General features: G+C 40.5%; 1 protein-coding gene across 2 annotated transcripts in view; it reads right to left on the bottom strand.

The window, feature by feature from the left end:
• Window positions 1-20,376, bottom strand: part of RNF150 (ring finger protein 150) — a 133,568-nt gene that overhangs the window by 33,296 nt on the left and 79,896 nt on the right. For both annotated transcript variants that reach the window (XM_030492664.1, XM_030492663.1), the window contains exons 3-6: window positions 16,698-16,769; window positions 16,180-16,262; window positions 7,880-7,976; window positions 1,342-1,552 (exon numbers count right to left, since the gene is read on the bottom strand). In XM_030492664.1, coding sequence (XP_030348524.1) covers window positions 1,342-1,552; window positions 7,880-7,976; window positions 16,180-16,262; window positions 16,698-16,769 — 463 coding nt within the window. The remainder of the gene's footprint in view (window positions 1-1,341; window positions 1,553-7,879; window positions 7,977-16,179; window positions 16,263-16,697; window positions 16,770-20,376) is intronic.

Raw genomic sequence — 20,376 nt, 5'->3', positions numbered from 1 at the left:
AAACTCGAAACCAGCACCTAATTCACAAAGGCAGAACCTAAAAATCCACTTCGCATCACCTGTAGCTAAGGTTGCAAGTCTAGTGTTTCCACAAGTTTTCACTGCCATGAGACTGGCTGCAATATGAGGAAAAATGAGATTATCAAATCTCTCCATGGAGTAAAGAGACTAATGTAAAAGCATTGCAGCCTAGTTCCCTCATCTCTCTCTCCTACCTTTTACACATCATATTATTACATGTCTTCTTTTTCACTCCCAGGCCCATAGTACTACCTAGAAATGGTTGAAAACATGTAATTTTTTCCAGGACCTACACTGACTCTATACGCAAACCTGTATTTTATCATATTTGTCTAACTCCCTTCAAGTATATCTGATGATTTTCTACAATAGCCTTGTCAATGCTAACACACCGACTAGTATCAAACAGATACGTATTTTCTACTGATCTGCTATTTTACCTAAAAAGAAGAATTTTAGACTAGCACAATCCTCACTCACAACAGCTGACAACATTCTTTTTAAACTGTCGGAGTAGATTTTTTCAAGAAAGAATACAATTTTTAGGAACAGAGAGTCATGCAGACATTTTGAGAGTTACTGGATGAAATGGTGCCCCTTAAACAAGTGAAAACTAAACACATTGAAAACATCCCAAATTCTCCTTTTTTTTGCACAAATTGGCAGCATTATTTCACTACCCTCAGGTTTTCAAGCACAGGAAGTCTGACCATCAATCCTTCTGAAATAAGAAGTTCAAGTATAAACAAATAACCACACAAGCTTCAGTTGATGGAAGAAGATAAAGGAACAGCAAAACCAGAATTACACATTCTTATTTTCTTGACCAAAGGCAGTAAAAGTGATCGCTGTGTTCACTATTTATTTTATGATATGCAGGTAAGAATAACTTCCACATAGTAACATTTAGCCTGGTGAGGAAAGGCAAGCCAAATCTGCTTCACAGAGAAGCCAGGTGATACACTGCGGGCTACCATGGCAAACTGGATCACTAACCATAAACAATATTTGAAGATGACTGTAGGTTTGTATTGCATTGTGTTGACTGAAATAGCTTGTTCTGTCCACGCAGGGGACTCCAATTAGAGTTTGCTATTGAACACACTGAGTTGCACACAGGCTGCAACTGTTTGCAGTACAGCAGAACAACATGATATTTAAATTTACTTACCCTGTAGATTTCCGCTGGGTTTAAAGTAAGGCCATTGCTTCAGTGAAAAAGCCCTCAAAAGGCCACTTCCCCCACATTAGGGATGGGTTTGTGATTCGGGTTTCTAAACATTTATTTCAGTGCAAATTCTGCCAGAAAGAGGAACTTACTGCTTGTTGTGAAGTTACCCTCCCCAGCCTGGGGAAAGGAGTCTACATCTTGGATGACCTGTAGTACTCCCACTGTCCGCACTGGGGGATCCAGGGCTACAGAGCTCTCGTTCACTGTTATATCGCTGGCTCCCGTTATCTGATTGGTTGGTGGTCCTCCTATGGATGCTTCCAAGTCTGGAGGTATATCATCCATGCAATCTGCATTTGGCTAATGGGAAAAAAAATAAGAAAATTGAGTTTTACTTGATAAAAAAGATTTATCTGTTGCTGCTTCTTTAGGGTTTTTCACATTCAGTATTGAAAATGGCAACATATGATGAACAAACATGCACAGTTTGTTTGTTTTCATGTACTTAAAACTTAATACAAGCTGTTGGAAGAGAGATCCAAAGTATACATTGGAAATATTGCGTATTAAACTGTGTCATCTATAATCTCTAAATATTTTTATTTATACTTTTTAAAGGGTTTGAAAGAGTACACATTAAAAAACTAACTCACTTATTGACATGATCTGCTCAACATAGGCAGATTGCTCAGTCAGATTACAAATGTAAACAGAGAGAGTAGCTGAAGGAGAGCGATTATCTTTTCCATAAATACACATTTTATAGAGCTGGTATCAGAGCTTTCAGGAATAAGAATTCAAGGGAACTGCCTGTGGGCGCATCTATGTGTGGGGTGCAAAAATAGAAGCTAAAGCTGTTTATAAGACAAGATTTTTAACATCAAAAGATCTTTTCCTTTGCTAGCGCTGTATTTCCTATAAAATAAAATTATGAGAAAAGAAACAAACAAGCAATAATGGGAATTTGAAGAGTATCATTTGATCGATAGCTTTTCTTGCTTTGTGATTCAGAGAGAGCAAAGATGGAACCCAGTTCTGGGGAATTTAGACACTTCTCTCTTGCAGTTTCATAATGAATGCACCGACACCTTCAGAATGAGCCAAGCTCTCCAAGTCAAGGGAAGCAATGAGAGGGGGTTGTGGGGCCCACCTCTTATAGAGTATCCTTAGCACTAAGCACTCATAAAGAGCACTTAGACTTCAAGTGGGCACAGGGCAGCAAAGAAGATTGTCCCAAAATAATATGTCCAAGACTAGTTTCTATCTTTGATTTCTCTGGACCTGTCTGTTATAAGCCTGATGCTTCCATTTATACAGCAGTGATTTCTGTGGAGCTCCCCATAAGCACTGGTGACAAACATATGACTAAAAAAGGTCTTTTTCCTCTAAGAGGAAGCAGATTCTTGTGCCACTTGCCCATAGAACCAGGTCTAGTTCTCCTCAAGGCATGGAGAAAAATTGTTTGCATAACTATTTCAAGAACTGGGTTTTGGAGTTTTAAAAACCAAGGCTGATGCAGAAATGAGGATGCTGTGTGTTAGGATGCAAAGCTTCCAAAATGGCAGAGGGACATAGCAAGGTTGAGCTGCAATTACACAGATAGCTTGCTAAGCTAGAAAGTGTAAAGTTAAGTTGTTCCCATTTATCTTTATTCTCCAGGAGTCAGACAGCTAATCTAGATCAGTCACTTAGGTTTCCTCTAAATTCAGTGGTTTGAGACAATTTCACTGTATCATTATCCCACCCTAAGGTAAGTGATATGAATTGCTCCCTCTGCCTTCCTACTGCTCAGTACTACTCAGATATGGGGCTTAAGCTGCTAGATTGGAAATCCAACATCTGGATAGCTCAAGTCAGAGGAGATATACTCTGCTCTGTGGATCTGACTTTTTCTATTCTTAGCTGCTTCACTTGCTAAGGCATTTATGAAAATCTCACTACCTGCCTACCTCCAAAAGCAGGCACCTAGAAATGAAGCAAAATATGATACAGCAAAGACTTAGACACTTCGCTTTAAGCACAAAAGTAATCCCTTTGAACTCAGGCATAGAAGGTTACCATATGCTTACATATTTTGCAGAACCAGAAGCTTAGCATGTTTTGCCTTTTCCCATATATTTCCTCTCTGATTGTGGCCACCTTCTAACTATTTTTTCACAAATGTTCCTAATGAAAAAGACAGGCATTTTAAACAATCTTAGGGTGGCTTGTATCCACAAACTGACGTTTGGAATAAAAATTAAAATTGTCATTTCTGGCTCCAGTCTAATCTATAAGCAGCAAGAGCTCCTCAGAACTGGGATAAAGGAACATTCAGCTTTTCACCAGGTTTTAATGAAACTCATTGAATCTGTACTTTTCTAAGTGAAATAACAATCATCTGGAGGACTTAGATCCAAAATTATTCCTTAGATCTATCACTCTTTCCCTCACTCTTAGGTGTTATAACAAATGCTTTCAGATTTTCATTTTTAACTTTGGCTTTGATGGCAGTGTATCTTAAAGGAAAAAAAGGCCTGTGTTTTCTTCTCTACTATAGGAAAAACTATTTCAAAGTTTTTTTTCAGGGCATCAGTTTCCTGTCCTTTGCTCTGATTCTGATTATTCCTAGAATGGCGTTTTATCACTAACTTTTAAACCTTTAAAAACAGGGAAAAACAATTGAAAGCAAAACAAACATTAAAGATGCAAAAATAGCATTGCTTGATATAATTAATCCCCTTACTCCTGAATCATTTTAGTTGGAAAAAAAATACCCCAAACTAAGCAGCATACTATAACACTAATGATATGAAATACTGATCGAAAAAAATACATTATGGCTTTTGCTGTCAGAGTGACCCAGATACGTTTGCTAAGTTTAATTATATTGGTTTCACTCATTCCCTGCATGTAAGTGCTTTGAGGGCACAATTCCACTAAAGTCAAGGGAAGGCTTTGTATTGACTTCTGAGGGTTTGGCTAAGGCTCTTAGTGAATAGCTTCAAGTCATCCAGTCAGCTGCCAAAAATGCAGCTGTCTGCATATCCAGCAGATATTTGCAGAAAAGGAGGAGAAGCAGGGGAAACTATTTAATGTGATATGATCATCCCAACAGCAATGTAAGTCTCTGAAAGTGAAAGACACTTTCACCCATAATTCACTTCAAATATTACAGCCAAATGAGCTGTAATAGCTCCACAGTCTGAGCTGGACTCACCAGCAAAGAGTCAGTGGAAAAGGTTACACCAACCATTTTCTGATGGATAGTTAGTTAATAACCCTCTGGAGCTACAGAGTGCCATGGTGAAAAGCGGAGATGTTAGGGTGCTCAGCTACCGTGAAAATGACTGCAGTCATTTTGGTGCCTCACGGCAGCCTGGGGAACCTTGTTCTAGGGAAGATAATGTTTGAAGCCTCTGTTACAAAATAAATGGAGAGTTTAGATGTGAAGTGAATTGAAACATTTAGATATTTGAGTTTTAACCAATCATTTCCTGGAAAATCCTGAGTATTGATGCTAAATGAAGCACAATATATCCACAGTCACGCAAGCCAGCTCTTTAATAACAACCATAGGACAAACATGCAGCTGGCAGGAAAAAAACCCAGCACATTAGCCCTACCTATGGTAAGATTTCCTCATTCCTCCCATTGTAAAAGCCTGCAAAAGGACTTTGGCAAATTTGCTCTCAAGTCTCCCATCAGAGACTGCTGCCTGCCTAAGGCTGCTTTTCTGTGTGCGAAATTTCAGCTAAGATGGCTCAGCAAGCCTCAAGAATGTGGTTAGACAGCGGCATTTTGCTTTATCCCCTCTACAGAAATGTTTGCCACCTATCACTGAGAAGCCCTAGAGCTTTACAGCTTCTTCCAGGGAAACATCTTTTCCCACAACAGCCTACTGACATCTGGCTAAGTTATGAGCCTCTGAAAGCCTCTGATAGAGACTGGTGCGTTATTCAGGACCGACAACTACACTCTCCAAAGAGAACTGGGCTTTGCATGGTGCCTGCAAGCTTATGGTAGCACAAGAAAGCACCCCACAGGACTGATGCCCGCAATGGGGTGCCCTCAGCTGGTGCCAGGCAGTGGGAGAGGTGAGGATGCACAATTTCTGTGCGGGTGGAGAACACGTCCTGAGAGGTGAGCAGGGAGCGTGAGCAGCGACACCAGGGCATGAGCTCCAAAGGATAAAGGTTGGGCAGGAGAAGTTATGCAAAGAAGCAGAAAAGGCGACTGTGTAGGAGAAGGAGGAGCAGGAGTTGAGGCATAGTTTAGAAAGAGAAGGCAGAGAAAGCAGAGGCAGAGAAGCAACTGATAGCAGTATAGGAATTTTTAACCCCCATCTACCAGGTGCTCTCAGACTCCCGCTTCCTTTGCTGTCAGCCATTCAGAGGAAACCCCTGACATGAAGGCTATCATCTGCTACCAGCTCCCATGGACAACATCTCCTGCTATAAGTCACCTTGAGGGGTAAGGCTCTATCATGCAGCTCTCTCCTTATGAACCTAACTGATGATCCATGCGGGTGGGAGCCAGTATGCTTCCTCCAAATGATGGAGCAGGCTGTTTTCAGTTTGTTTTCTTAGAACAACCTAGGGAATTTTTAACAGAAATTCATACAATAAAATCCACTAAACAAACGTTGCTAGTGGAACATTAACATTCTAGCACTTGACTGTGAGACCAGCACTGAGGCCGATTCTGAAATCTTAATGTGACCCAGTTGTTTATGTTGGTTTCAGTGGTAAATTTTTTTTAATTCTTTAATTACATGCCCAGTACAATTATTTCCACAAAAGCTCCATGTGGAACGCTCTTACTGAAGGGAGCAGGATGGACCCCCTTCTGCTAAGCAGTACAGAGAGAACCAGATGGAGCTGTGAGAAGAGAAACGGTGGCTGAGGAAACTGAATGTCACTTTTAATTATTCCTGGCAATTAGGTTATACACCTGCCACCACAGAGCTGTTCATATGTAGTAAGAGCCAGTCACATAAACCAAAACCCTTGCACATTGCCTCTGGGCCTTTTCCCTTGATGTACCCAGCCTCATACAGTCTGTGGACACGCTTAGCCTTCAGCAGCTGCCAGTGAAATCAATGAGAGACGTATTCTGGTCTCTTTACATTAGTATGTAAATACTAAAGGTACTAAACTTTCTGGGAAGACCTTAGCATCTCACTGCAGGCCTCCAGAAAGTAGAGGTCTACTTTATTTATATCCCCTGTTTATGAAGCTGGATGAAAAGCATGTTAATGAAATGCTTGGGCAAAAATGTCAATGGACCAGTGTGAGAGCAGAGATCGTAAGGTCCTGCATGGTGCAGAAGAAAGCCATAGAACAATATACTGGGTACAGAAAAGAGGTGTCAAAATCCTGCATAACTGTTCACTGGCAGGCCTGTGAGCTGAGACATGGAACCTGGGGAAAAATTTCTGTATTAACTTGGGCGCAGAGATGCTGAATGGCAGAGGCAGCCTTCATTCTGTTTTTTCCTGGCATCTCAAATACTGATTTAACAGTTCTGTCATCTTTTAACATTCTAAAGACAAATACACATGGCTTAGCAGAAGAAAAGTAGACCAACTGTAATAACATGTTACCCTAACTACAATACTTCATTTTTCCCATTTGAAGTTTTTGTCTTGGATTGTATTAGATTGATTAACGTATCTGCCTACTTCAGTAAAAACATACTTTATCACTCGCTGTGGAAACTCTTCTGCAGCAACCTGCGTGGCTTCCCAGTCTCCATGAAAATGAACTCTTGGAGAATGGCTGTATCAGCTCCCCTGGTATGTTCACATGAGCTATGTTACTTTATATAGCTCTTTCGTATGTCAGCGAGCATGTCACCATCTGTAACTGGGGAGGGTATTTACAGCACCTGTTAATGCATCAGCCTATGGTGTTGGAGTATTGAACTTCACTCTCACATGGCAAGCCTCGCACAGTGTGAGAAAGTGACTCACTTCTTCCTGGTGAAGTTCGTGATCTCTGTGATAGCTGCGGTTAGGAATCTGTATGGCAGACAGGAAACACACTATCTAAATGTAAACATGCAACCTAAAAAGATCAATTGCTTTGGCAGCTTCTAACCACATCTGAATGTTCCAAATAACAAAGAGCTTAATAATTTCTTGTATGTCATGTGGTCTGCCACATGCTTAGTTACTGGGAGAAATGCCTCCTAATTGGAATTAGGAGTACAGAGATTGCTAGAGATAGACTTGAAGAGAAATTTGACAGAAAGAAAAGATTTTGCTCCTCAGAATAAGCAATTAGTTGTCGTCAACTAGTATAGCAGGGAAAATACTATTTGCAGACCTTGTGCTTTGAGATTTGAACTAAGAGCATGATCAAAAAAAAAAATAAATCCAGTCCTGAGTTAAAACACAAACAAAATCTATGTGAAAGAATCTATAAATCCACCAAACACCAGTAAACAATCCTCTGCTCCACAAAGCAGGCAACCACAGACACACAAATCCCAACACCCAACCAACCCCCATATATACGCTCTTTCTTGCTAATCAAAGTGGTGCGAAGAGGGGTAGAGCCAGACATTTCAGCTTGTACTCCCCTTAATAAATCAATAACATGGCAAGAAGAGAAAGATGGGAACAGAGAGGCAAAGGGCTAAGGATATACCCAAGTAGCTGGTATTTCCCTCCTGCCCCGACCGGCTGCTCTGCGACGTGCTTACCGGGATCCCTAGAGCTTTTAGAATATTCATTTTACACATCGGGCAGGTACGATGGTCTAGCAGCCAGGGGTCTACGCAGGACTTGTGGAAAAGATGCCTGCAATGAAAACCAGGGTATTTTAATTTGAATCCACCACAGCACAATTTACCTCTTAGTACCAGACACTTCTGAATTCAGTGAAGTGAGAGTATTTCAAATGGTGTGCTTTGTGATGTCTGCAAGGACTGCAAAACTACATCCTACGCACACAAGACTAAAAATATTTCTGTAGCATCTCAAGCACATGTGCACACTGAGTTTAGAAAAACAGGTATGTACATAATTAGAGAATTAGAAAAAAACCACACAAAATGCATCAGCAAAACCCATGTTCTTTAAATGTTAAAGGTCAGTAGACAAAACCTGCTTGATGGTAAAGGTGAAAATTGCATTAGTATGTCTTGATGGCTCTGCAGACAAACCTGATTACATATAATTTAAATGTGAAGCCATTGGCGGTTGGGTATTTCTCAGAATGCAGGAAAGAAAGTAAACTAAGAAAAAAATACTACTTTTCATTTAAATGGAAAAAACAGGATGATACTGTTTAAAATGTTCTCCCTGACTTTCCTGCTCTTTAGAAGTTGCCCATCAGAGTGAGCTCCTAAACAATTCCAGCCCTGAAGGAGTTGTTGCTAATCCTGTGCTTTGTATGAAGTGACCACTAAGCAACCTCCTAAGTCCTGTAGCTGCTGGGGGCCACTTTTCTTAGACATTATCCAGGTGCAGGAACAGAAAGCTTCTTGTCTAGCTTTGCCTCACACAAACTGAGATTGAATATAGAGATATTTAGTGTGTGTACCTGACTGACAGATTGTGTCTTCTCTTGTGAGCATATTCTGTTACCCTGTGGTTATAGAGTACAAACGTTATAAAAGGCAGGAATGTGGGGTTTGGGATTTAAGAAATGCTGTTGAGTAGGCCAAGTAGAGGAGAAGGGGCTCAGCCCAAGCCTGTGAAGTTTGTTCAGCAACACTCCTGAAGAAAAAGAGTAATGTTTCCTACCATGCACACAGCCTCAGAAATTACAGTGGCATGTAGGAAACTGAAAATTGACTTGCCTTCCTAAAAATCCTTTTTAATCAGTTAGAATATTTCAGTTGGAAAGGACCTTAGTTTAACTAATATAACTTAATAATAACAACTTCAGCAAAATTGAAAGAGGGTATCCTATTCTGAAGTATGATGCTTGATATACATACACAGTCTTGCTCTAAAGGTGCAAAGTAAAACTAATTTGCTTGTTTTGACACACCATGCAGATCAGCTCTAGAAAGATTTCCTTTCTAAGGCTTGCAACAGGTGTCACACATTTTACTTGTCAGAGCCTGAAAGTCTTGTTTCAGTCTGCTTGAAGTTTTACATTCTGCTTGAACTTTTAGATCTGCGCAGTCTGCAGCCCACCTTTCCCTGTGCTGAAGCCACACAAACCCATCAGGTAACCACAGGTAGACACAGCTCACAGCTCCCACGGACAACTGTATGAGGTTCAACAAGGTTCAGAGCCGGATCCTGCCGTTGGGTTGCAACAACCCCATGCAATGCTGTTACAGTCTTAGGGAAGAGTGGCTGGAAAACTGCCTGGTGAAAAAGACCTTGGGGTGTTGGTCGACAGCTGAATATGAGCCAGCAGTGCCCAGATGGCCAAGAATGCCAATAGCATCCTGGCTAGTATCAGAACCTGTGTGGCCAGCAGGGCCAGGGAAGTGATTGTCCCCCTGTACTCACCACTGGTGAGGCTGCACCTCAAATCCTGTGTTCAGTTCTGGGCCCCTCACTACAAAAGAGACACTGAGGTGCTGGAGTGGGTCCAAAGTAGGGCAACAAAGCTGGTGAAGGGTCTGGAGCACAAGTCTTACGAGGAACAGCTAAGAGAACTGGGGTTGTTTAGTTTGGAGAAAAGGAGGCTTTGCTCTCTCAGGTAACCTCTACCTGAAAGGAGGTTGTATCAACGTGGGTGCTGGTTTCTTCTCAAGTAAGAAGTGATAGGACAAGAGGAAATGGCCTTAAGTTGCACCGGGGTAGGTTTAGATTGGCTATTAGGAAAAATCTCTTCTTTGAAAGGGTTGTCAAGCATTGGAACAGGCTGCCCAGGGAAGTGGCTGAGTCACCATCTCTATTCAAAAGACATGGCACTTAGCGGCATGGTTTAGTGGGACTTGGCAGTGATGGTTGGACTTGATGATCTTAAAGGTCTTTTCCAATCTAAATGATTCTATGATTCTAAGGCTCCACCTGGAGCACATACCAGCCTCCACAAGGAAATACAATCTCTAAGAAAGACAGAATCACTTAATGCACCAATTTTAAATATTTACACAGTATGTATTCAGCCGAATGGGTTGGCTGCTGTATTGTGTTCCAACCTCTCTCACACAAGATACACATGGGCTTTCAACTTGGTCTAAGATATTGAGGTGCACTTTCACCACTATCTATTTGCAACCCTGGCTCTTACTAACTCAGTGTCAGCCCACATAGTAGCTGGCTGGCTTATTAGCTGGCTTCAGTCCTAAATAACGCTAGAAATTCAAAGCCAAAACTGTGAAAACTCAGAATCTTATTCTTTTCAATGTTTTTTTCTCACTATTTCTAGATGAAATGGGTGCTTTGTGAAACAAAGCTACATGGCAAATTATCGCATTCCTGTACTTAGTCTGACTTCACACAACTATGGGAAAGGGCAAATCTCTTCTTGGAAGTTCAACCTAGTCTAATTATATCAGTTGGCTGCAATACCAAACTTTGTCAAACCTCATCTGATCCTGTATGTCAACATGATGAGCGCAAATGAAGCGTTGTGATACTTCAAGTTTAAATCATTTTACTAAGGCTACATAAGTTCACAACCCTCCTTCCAAACAGGATTTGCCTTAATGGATAAAACCACAATGCACCAAATTTTGTTGTCTGTCCTGCGTAACTCTTCCTTCTTTTTATCTCAGGCGGGACATACTCAGCCCATCACAGGGCAAGCAGTCTGAATAGGTGAAAAAAAAAAGGTAAGGTCCTCAAGCATGTGTGATTTTACATTTAGAAGTCTAACCAACAGAATTCCTTGCATATGTTAATTCATGAAGAATACTGAAAGTCAACATCTTGTTTTTCAGCTATTTGAAATAATGATGAAATTCTTCATAGTGATTGGTTTTCTTTAATTATATACTCAAATCCATAAACAAATATGCTTAATGGCAAACATCTGAAGCATGTTAGTGCCAAAATAATCAGCACATTTACAAAATCTGAGATATTTATTATTCTCTTGGAAAAAAAAACCCCAAAAATACCCAAACAAAGTTCCAAAATCTGTTTTGGATTAAAAAAAAAAAAAAGTAACTGCTACCAAGTAATTTTACCATAGAAAGCCCCCTTTTGTCTTCCAGTTCAAGCTTTGCAAGCCTCAGTCAAGTTGTGGTTCATATTACAGCATTTCATAATGTCTGTTAATCACCAAAAGCTTGGAACTTTCATGCCTTAAAGACTTGAAAACCTGAAGTTTAGTGTTCCTGAAGTTGGCTTCAAAAAACAATATTCTAAAATAAGTCCTACCATTTCAATACATGACAGATCATGTCACTTTGCACTTCTCAATACTAAATTAGCACAGTGTATTATGGCTCTATTAATTTCAGATTTAATATGTACAAGAGACAGAACTTGATTATTTGACAGAAATTTATGGAGAAATGGAATGTTATCAAAATCAGATAAAGATCTGAATTTTTTAATTTTTGTACCACATTATATGATTAGAGCCCTCATAATAACTACTTTTGAAAATGTAAACATTTGTGCAGCGAAGTGAGGTGGCAGGCATTGCAGATTTGGATTTGAAAGCTTATTCTATTCATTATTAGCTATAGCATTATATACATACTTAAGACTTTCAACAAATTGTCAACTGTTTGATGTCTTGATAAGGTTATCATCCAAATTCAGGCAAAATAAAGGCCAGCACAAAGTAAGATGAGAGAGCAACTGCAATATTTCACTGTCACATGGTAACACAAAGATGTAAAAAGAACAATAGCAACAAAAATCCCTCTCCCTCTGTAGTTCTGGCTGATGCAAGTTTTAAAAGAAAAGAGAGGGTAGAAGCACCATGGATGAGTTCAGAAGTAATGACCCACACAGGGAGACAGTAAGAGAGATATTTCAAGTACAGGCCCGGGACATGGCTTTGACAATCAGAGTCAGAGCTAGTAAAAAAATGTGTGCAACCACAGGCATTGCAAAACTATGTTCATTTGGATGGGTTGAAAAGTTTCTCAAAAGAACTGTACTTGATTAGTTGAGAGAGAGGAAGGCTAGAGGAGAGGAGATGTCATAACAATCCTCATACAAAACAAAGGCTTTCATAAAGAGAAAGGAAACAACTGTTCTTCACCTCTCCTAGGGATAAGAGATGCAATGATGTGTTTAAAGCGCAGCAAGTGAGACCAGGTTACACAACAGGAAAAACTTCACCACAGTCAGGGTAGTGAAGCACTACAATAAATTATCAGGGGAACTGCGGAGTCTTCATCCCAGGAGACTGCAGAGTGTGTTGGAAAAAACTCCTAAGAATGACACGGGCAGTGTCCCTGTGTAACCGTTCCAGAGGTGGTGGCCTCCTGGGATCCCTCCGGCACTCTCCTGTGACTGCGTGTGCCTGAGTAAAGCTCAGGGAGCACAAAGAAAGGAGAAGAACCTCCAAGTCCCAGAGCATTTAATTTACTATTATCTAAACAGCATTTTGTATTTTTTAACTGGAGATTACTTTTGTTTGAAATGTACTTAAATTTTCTGCAAAGCTGCAATTTTAATCATACAAGAAAAAAAACACAATTTCAGGCTAATCTCAAAATTATAATAATAATATGATTGTTGTAAAACTATTGTAAAGCTTTCAGATTGCCAACAATTTTGAGGAGCTTTTTTTCCAAGTTAAGGGAAACTTAACTGTTCGCTTCCCACCTTCTATTCCTAGTCCTACCTTTCCAAACTGCATGCAAACAAACCTAGTAGTCACGTCATTTTTCTCAGAAGCGTAAGCTAAGAGAAAAGGAGACAAACGCAGAAAGAGAGGTACATCCCTAGGGACCCTGAGTAAGAGCATCAGTTGCCTGGACTAGAGATAGGACTGAAGCAGAGGATTAAGAAGGGTTTTGGTGAGACACTGAGCAGCCCTGCAGTATTCAGTGAGAAGGGTTGAGCTTTTGGGGGTTCATGTACAGTATTATTTGTTTATTTTTGAGGAAGAAGGAAGGACAAAAGATGATAATGATGAGGGTAAATGAAAGGAAGGAATCAAAGGGAAGAATACGATGAAACAATTTTCACAGGAAGCTAATAAAAAGAGAAAGGAGGACTGAAGCAGTCTCTGAAATCACAGTTGTTCATGGAGTGAAGGTTCAGAGGAAAGGAACGAGCTGGAACGGGGTCAGAAAGTGTGTTTATTGGTGACAGAAATGAAACAACCAAAAAAAGAGCTTATGAAGAACTTAGTAGAAATGAGGTTGAAAGAACTGTCTTGCCTCTCTGTAGAAGTTTAGTAAAAGTTCAGTAAAAGGCACACAATGGGAGCAGCAGCATCAGCAACTTCTCCAGAGCCAGAGCAGAAAGGACAGAGGTGTTTTGAAGCTAGAGATGGAGGACAAGCAGAAGGAACTAGGTCTATGACAAGAGACGTCACCCTGGGAACAATGAACTTGGTTACATTTGATGTTGTGTCAGTGCCCTCAAAGATAACTTCAGTGATGCTTGCTACCATTAAACATAAAAACAGCTGCAAGCCAACATTTTTTCAAAAAGCAAGTGTCAGTCCTTATTTATTTAATACATTCTGTAGAGTGAAGTTTATTAATACGGTCAGTGGTGAGAGCTGGCTAAAGAGGGCAGAGAGGAAGAAGCACAAGTTAACTTGAATTCTCTTCCTAGCTCTCCAGAGCAGAATACGTAACAACAGGCCATCCCAGTGCCGGCTCTCTGCCAGCAGAAAAGGACGGACATTTGGGGAAACAGCATAAGTACAGTAACCATCTATCTATATGACTTCAGAGCTCATCCACTGCAATATTGGCTGGTGGGCTTTTGGTACCAATTTCTTAGGAAATTCAGGCTCCACCAGCCTTAAAAAGAGATCTCAAGATATACAGAGCTTTATAACAGAGTGTGCCTGCTAGCAGATTTTCCCAGTACTGCCTGCAGTACAAAGCAGCATATTTCATGTACAGCTCCTGGGGAGTATTTGGCTTTGCAGGTAAAAAGTTCTAGATCTTGAGCACCCCCTGTATAGAAACACTAAGGTCAGCCAGCACTGGTGTCATACTGTGCTGGCTTCTGTAAGGCTTGGTGAAATGCCAGCTTCTTATTAAACAACAGTCTAATGAGTTCCCATACTAGAAACTGCATACAGTTTAAGTGAGGATGCTGGAGGAAGAAACCTACAGAGTTTGTAGGTCTTTAACGCTCTCCTACTTACTTAACAGAGTCAGAAATTAATTCCCCCCCACCCTTTTTTTTTTTGGATGATATGAGACTGACAACAGCAGAAGGAATCATGACTACAATTTCCTATCTTGCAAGTCCAAACCCATGTGAATGTGTAAAATACTGCCCTCACAATTTGTGTAGCAGGAAAGCCAGGGTTTGTGAAATAGCTGCTTGAGAAAGATCTTTGAGTTTTTATAATTCGAAACTGCTGAGGCTCAAGCTGTGAGTATTTTACCAGACAGTTCTGCTGCTGCTAGCCTTTTAACATGAGTCATTTTCTAGGCGACCTTTTAAGTCAGCCAAGAACTGAACATCACCTGTTAACTATGTGTTTCCTATTCACTCTGTTTGACTCAACACTGTGGATGACAGTCTGGAGCCTCATTGAATTAGGAGGTGAGACACAAGTGAAAACTAGAGCCTAGATGTGTTTTTTGCTGTTGTATAACTACCTCCAAAAACTGCCTGTCTCTATCATGCAAAATTTCCAAGCTTTGTTATGCTTCTCCGAAAACAGGCTTGATGTCAAACCAAAGTCCACATTTTCTGGTAATTTCTCATTTTTCTGTATTTCTGCTTCATCAAGTGATGTATTTGTGTCTGTTTGTAGAAAAAAAAAAAAGAGTTCACATGCAATTTGTCATTGTGGGGGATTTACAGTAGGTCAAATCTATGATTAATCTGTTGCTTTCAGTTTGCCATTTAGTGATGGCAGTAAACAGATTTAATGAGCCACATGAATGAACAGAAATGGACAGCTTCTAATATTCAAATATCTACTAGGGAAGAACATAGCAGGAAAAGACCCAAATATTTTGGTTTCTAAAGCCAGTGAACATGTCTGCAGCAGAAGAAAGAAACTATTAAGCAAAAAAAAAAAAATTCTCTCCTTTGTATGTACAGCACTTGAGATTCCTATTTCTAGGAAAATCAAACACTTACTCTTGTTCTCCTAGAGGAATCACTGTTCCTAGGAAACTTCCTAAGAAATTGATTTCTTTAGAGAAATCCTCATTAGCTAACACCTCATGAATGACACTACAGTGGCACAGAGCGATGAATACGGCTGTTATGGGTGGCAAGAAGCTGTGCTCCTGTGACATATCACTGCTACTCTGTGCTGCACAGAGCACATTCACATGAAGGGAAGAAAAGAGAGAACAAGCCCAGTAGCTCTTCTTGTCACCTCCATGTCCCACATGCCTGAGAGTATTTTCATGGCAGCAATAGGTAACGTGGTCTTTGTCACATTCCCTTTCTGCTTTACTGTTTCTACTCAGCACATCTCTTTCAATGGCTGGGTTTCTTTTTTTTTTTTTGATAGAAGTCATCCCTTTCCCAGCACTTGGACATGGCCCAGGACAGCAAAAGTAGTAGCTCCATGGGGAGCAGAACCTGCTCTATCCCTGGCTGCTGTGCCCAGGGCTCAATTTGAAGTCAGGGGCAAACTCTTCTAAGGCACTTATTCTGGACTGATAGAAAACCAGTGAGGAAAACAGAAGAATAAAAACCTTTAGTTTAAAAATCCTACTGAAGACTCTGTAATAGGTCAAGATCAGACAAAATTTCTGACTATCACACTAAACTCAGGTTCTCACCACCATAACACTACTTCACTTGAAGCTGAATAAAGAGGCATTTTAGGCATCTTTACCAATAGATCTTGAATAAATCAAAATTATAAACTTGTCCATCCCTCCCCAAGCTCTCAGTATGATCCTGTGAGAACGCAGCCTGTCTTTAAGTAGAGAGAATATCAGAGCTAAAAGCACCTTCAACTTACCTGCAAGGCAAAATTCTGACAACATCATTGGGCTTGTAGCCTTCAATACAAACAGCACAGTTATCAAAGTCTGGCTCAGTTTCCTACAAAAAAGAGAATATTCATAATTTTCATTTTTTTGATTTTATCAGCTAATTTCTTCATACAAGAGCCTAGTGACAAAGTAAAACTGTCACTGATGCATGCTGCAAATCCACTAGTGCATTTCAAGACAAGAATGTTAGACTTTCCAACACATTTCCAGTTGGAAACGTGCCCTGGGAAGCATGCAGATTTAGTTAGCATGTTTTAACTCTCAGGATTTCCTGCATCTTCACAGAATCACTTTCTCTCTCTACTTCATTCCATCAGCAAATGGCTTACCAGTATTCCACCTCCACCCCTCCCCTTGCCCTGCCTGAAGGACACATAGTAGCTAAATAAGCAATTGCCACTTCTATTCTTTCTCATTGACCCAGTGGTCTGAAGGGATCCTCAGCACAGAGTTTCATTTGGTAATGAGCAATTTGAAAAATTACCTTATCACCTTTCCTGATTGTTCTGACTTGCAGCTTGCTGATTGCTTTCTTTGCAGCATCTCCAAGCCGGCGCTGTAATACAAAATTTGCTCTTAAGCAAAGAGTATCTCTTAGTGCAAAAATAATCACCTTTTCTCCCTAGGCTTCTTAATAATCTGAAGTGACTGTACATGAAACACGACAGTGTTGTATAAATATAAACAGATGAGGTCAGTCATACTGTTATTCACAGTAAGGGCACAGTAGGTATTCCAGGCTTGCTGGTAACCAGCGGCCGATGAGGCAAAGCTGGTCTTAATGGAGTTCCAGTGGAGACTGCACATGAGCCCATCATGATGCTACTCACTCTTCCAGTGAATAGCACTGTATTTAACAAGTCTGCTATTTGTGCACCCTACTTCTTCCCTTTCTTTTTCTAATGACACTTGTGAAAAATACATTATTAAATGAAGGCCTGGGCTAGTAAATAGAGTGAACACTGGATTTAAGATTCAGAACGTCTTTATTTGTAAATTGTTCCAGAACTAGTTCATTATCTTCAGCAAGATGTAAGTGCTCAAAGTGAACTGTTAATTTGTCAACCACAAACCCCATGAACAATGTTCTCTGCTGTTCTCTCCTCCTGCAATACAGTTGCCTACTTTATAGGAGCTTTATAGTTTCCATGCTATAAAAATGAGGCAAAAGCTTTTGCAGTTTCTTACACGTAAAGCACTACACAGTCCTGCAGCAACATCATTCCCATACATAACGATTTACTTGTTCTTTGCCTTTCTATCTTTCCCTCCAGCATACCATGAATTGCTTACCATGTGGTGTTTCTGACTGTTCTCCCATATTTCCAAAACACTGTTAATGTACTGGCAGGGTCACAGCCACTCAGGATTAAAGTATGTAACAACAGCCTGACGCAAAACACTCTGCTCTCAAACGCCGAAGATGGAGATGCGTGCCTCTTCCAAGAGTCTGTGAACATTGTGGGGCAGTTCATACAACCACTGCTAAGCAGATCTACCTCTGCACCCCGTTCAGTTGAGCTTGTGCCTACATCAGTGCTCCAAGGACTTGGCTGCTCACTTGTGCTAACCAAACAGCGAGGTAATCTGGAGGCAGGCTCACAGGCTGGAAAGGTCTTTAAGAGGTCATGTACTCCCACTCCCTCCTCAAGGCTGGGTCGACTTCAAAGTCAGAGCTGCGTCCAGTCAGCTTCTGACTATGCCCAGGAAGGGAGATTTCACAACCTCTGTGGATAATTTTTTCCAGTGTTTAACCACTCTCACAGTTTTCTGAGGTTTTTTAACATACAAAATGGAATTTCCCTTGTTGTAATTTGTGACCATTACCCTTGTCCATTCTATGTGCATCTCCAAGAAAAGTCTGAATGCCTCCTCTCCAACCACCCATTATGCAGCTGAAGCCTGCAAGTAGAACCCTTTCTGCTCTCCTCTGCTCCTCTCCTGGCTTAGTAAGCTGAGCTACCTCTGCCTCTCTTCTGATGTCATGTGCTCCTGTCCCCAGACCATACTGATGACCATCCTCCGGGCTCTCTCCAGTTTTTTAATGCCTTTCTTGTACAGTTTCATGCAGCAACACTTACTCCAATGTCTTCTTGACAGTTTCACAACTGTTCATGATACAGTATATCCCAATATGCCACCAAGAAATGACCTGAATTTTTCTCTTCACCTCCCCTCTCCATCCATGTTTCCAGCCATGTGTTGTTAGATAGGAGGGAGACTTAGGAGCTCTGGTAACTCACGAGACATTCAACTTTTCAGGCTGGGAACACTGCCTGTGCTGGAGTTCAGAGGGGCCTGTCAGCACCGTAGGTTTCCAGCTGGAGGAGAAGCCTCAGAGCATGAAGCCAAAAATGGAAGGAAGCTGGACATGGTTTGTAAATTGAGAGCTAATCACCATACAGATGCAATTAATAAATTACCACTTTGTTCTTCAGATTCAATTAAAATCACTGAATTAAATTCAGCGAGTAAGCTTATTGGATCAGGAAGACATGGAAGACTGACAAAATGCATGCAATACTGAAAGCAGAGAACAATTTTAGATCTGGCTAAAGAGGTGAAAATGATCTTGGCTCTCATACGAGATTTACATATAAACTTTCCAGCATAACTAATTATTACATGTGAGGGTGTATCTTGTAGTTATACAACATCTTTTTATGTGATACATTTTTCTCATAGTCTCCCTTAAATAGAGGGATCAGACGAGACTTGGAAACATTTCTTGCCAGCTATTTGTTTCTTTAATATAAATCAAAGAGAGACTGATAACATGCAGCAAGACAAGAGCCATTATGTCCTGGTTCAGGAACTGCTTGTGATTCCTTCTTATCATTATTATTACTTAAACTAATGAAATGTCTCAGTTCTTTTTTTACACATTCTTCAAGAGGAAAGGACAAGATTAAAGACTCATGTACATCTTTGATCTGCTTGTATTCATGTTTGCTTTTTCTTATCTATAATAAATAGACAAGTTCATGACAGATGTAAATGAGAATAATTTAATTTTTTAAAGAACAGGAACATCTTGGAGTAAAGTCATACTTTCAAAGGATTCTTCCATTTGAACAAAAGGCATGCTATCGTTAACTAATGATTTTGCCTGAAAGATAAGAGGCATTACAATAATTCAAATGTTTAAAGTAAGGCTTAGAGATTTACAATCATAAATCTCAATCTCATTAGCAAGGCTGCAACATTTAGTACTGGACTGGAAGGAGTTAAGCGTATCAGATGCAGTGGTCTTTTGGAGATGGTTGAAAAGAAAATACAGTAGCATGGAAAGCATCGCTGGTCTGTTCCTGAAGAAGTAAATGGCCATAGATGCTGTGGAAGAGAAATTATGGTAACTGCTTCTCTCTTAATGGCCTTACTAAACTATCATCTTTGCAGGGAGAAGATTGTCCTGTGCCTTGCACAGAGCAAAGTGTACCATCAGGATGAGGTATCAGACCACATGTCCTGTACCACAGATAAAGTTTACAGGCTCCATCACAGGAAGCATCTTCCCCAGACTGCTTCAAAGATATATCTCTATTCAGTGACACAAACCTGTCATTCAAAGCCACAGCCAGCAGTCTTCTTTCTCAGATAATTACTTGACCCTCCACATGCTGCCAGTCACATACTAAAGTAGGCCCTTCACTGGAGATTAACCCAGGACATGCAGAATTCTCCTCAGCCCTGGTGCAATCACTGCCTGCTTCGGCTTTCACTATCCTGCAAAACTCACAGAGCCCACGTGGTTTCAAAATGACTTTACAGAAAACTTCTTAACAAGAAACCAGTGGGAAGAAATGACATAGAATAAACATGGCCAACAGGTCTGGCACTTAAACATCATCCTCTCACCATATTCCCATCTCACATCTCATAGACGACAAAAAGAGAACTATACTACTCTACTACCACTGGTGAAATATGAAATCTGACACACTGACAGGTTGTTTTGTTGTTTCTTGGGTTTTTTTTCTTAAAGCCTCTGTCCTGGCTGTTACAGGGCTGAGACAGCAAGTGACATTTTTCTGAATTATCTCCAGGACTTAGCTTGTCATGTAATTCCAAACTGCTTCCAATTAGCACTGCAATCTGATGTCTCTTGATGCAAACAATTCTCACAGTCTTTCCATTCAGAAACTCTCTCATTTTCAGCAAGG

This window comes from Strigops habroptila, chromosome 7 (assembly GCF_004027225.2).
Source record: "Strigops habroptila isolate Jane chromosome 7, bStrHab1.2.pri, whole genome shotgun sequence".
NCBI classification, from domain to species: domain Eukaryota; kingdom Metazoa; phylum Chordata; class Aves; order Psittaciformes; family Psittacidae; genus Strigops; species Strigops habroptila.
This window is presented reverse-complemented; position numbering and strand designations above follow the sequence as displayed.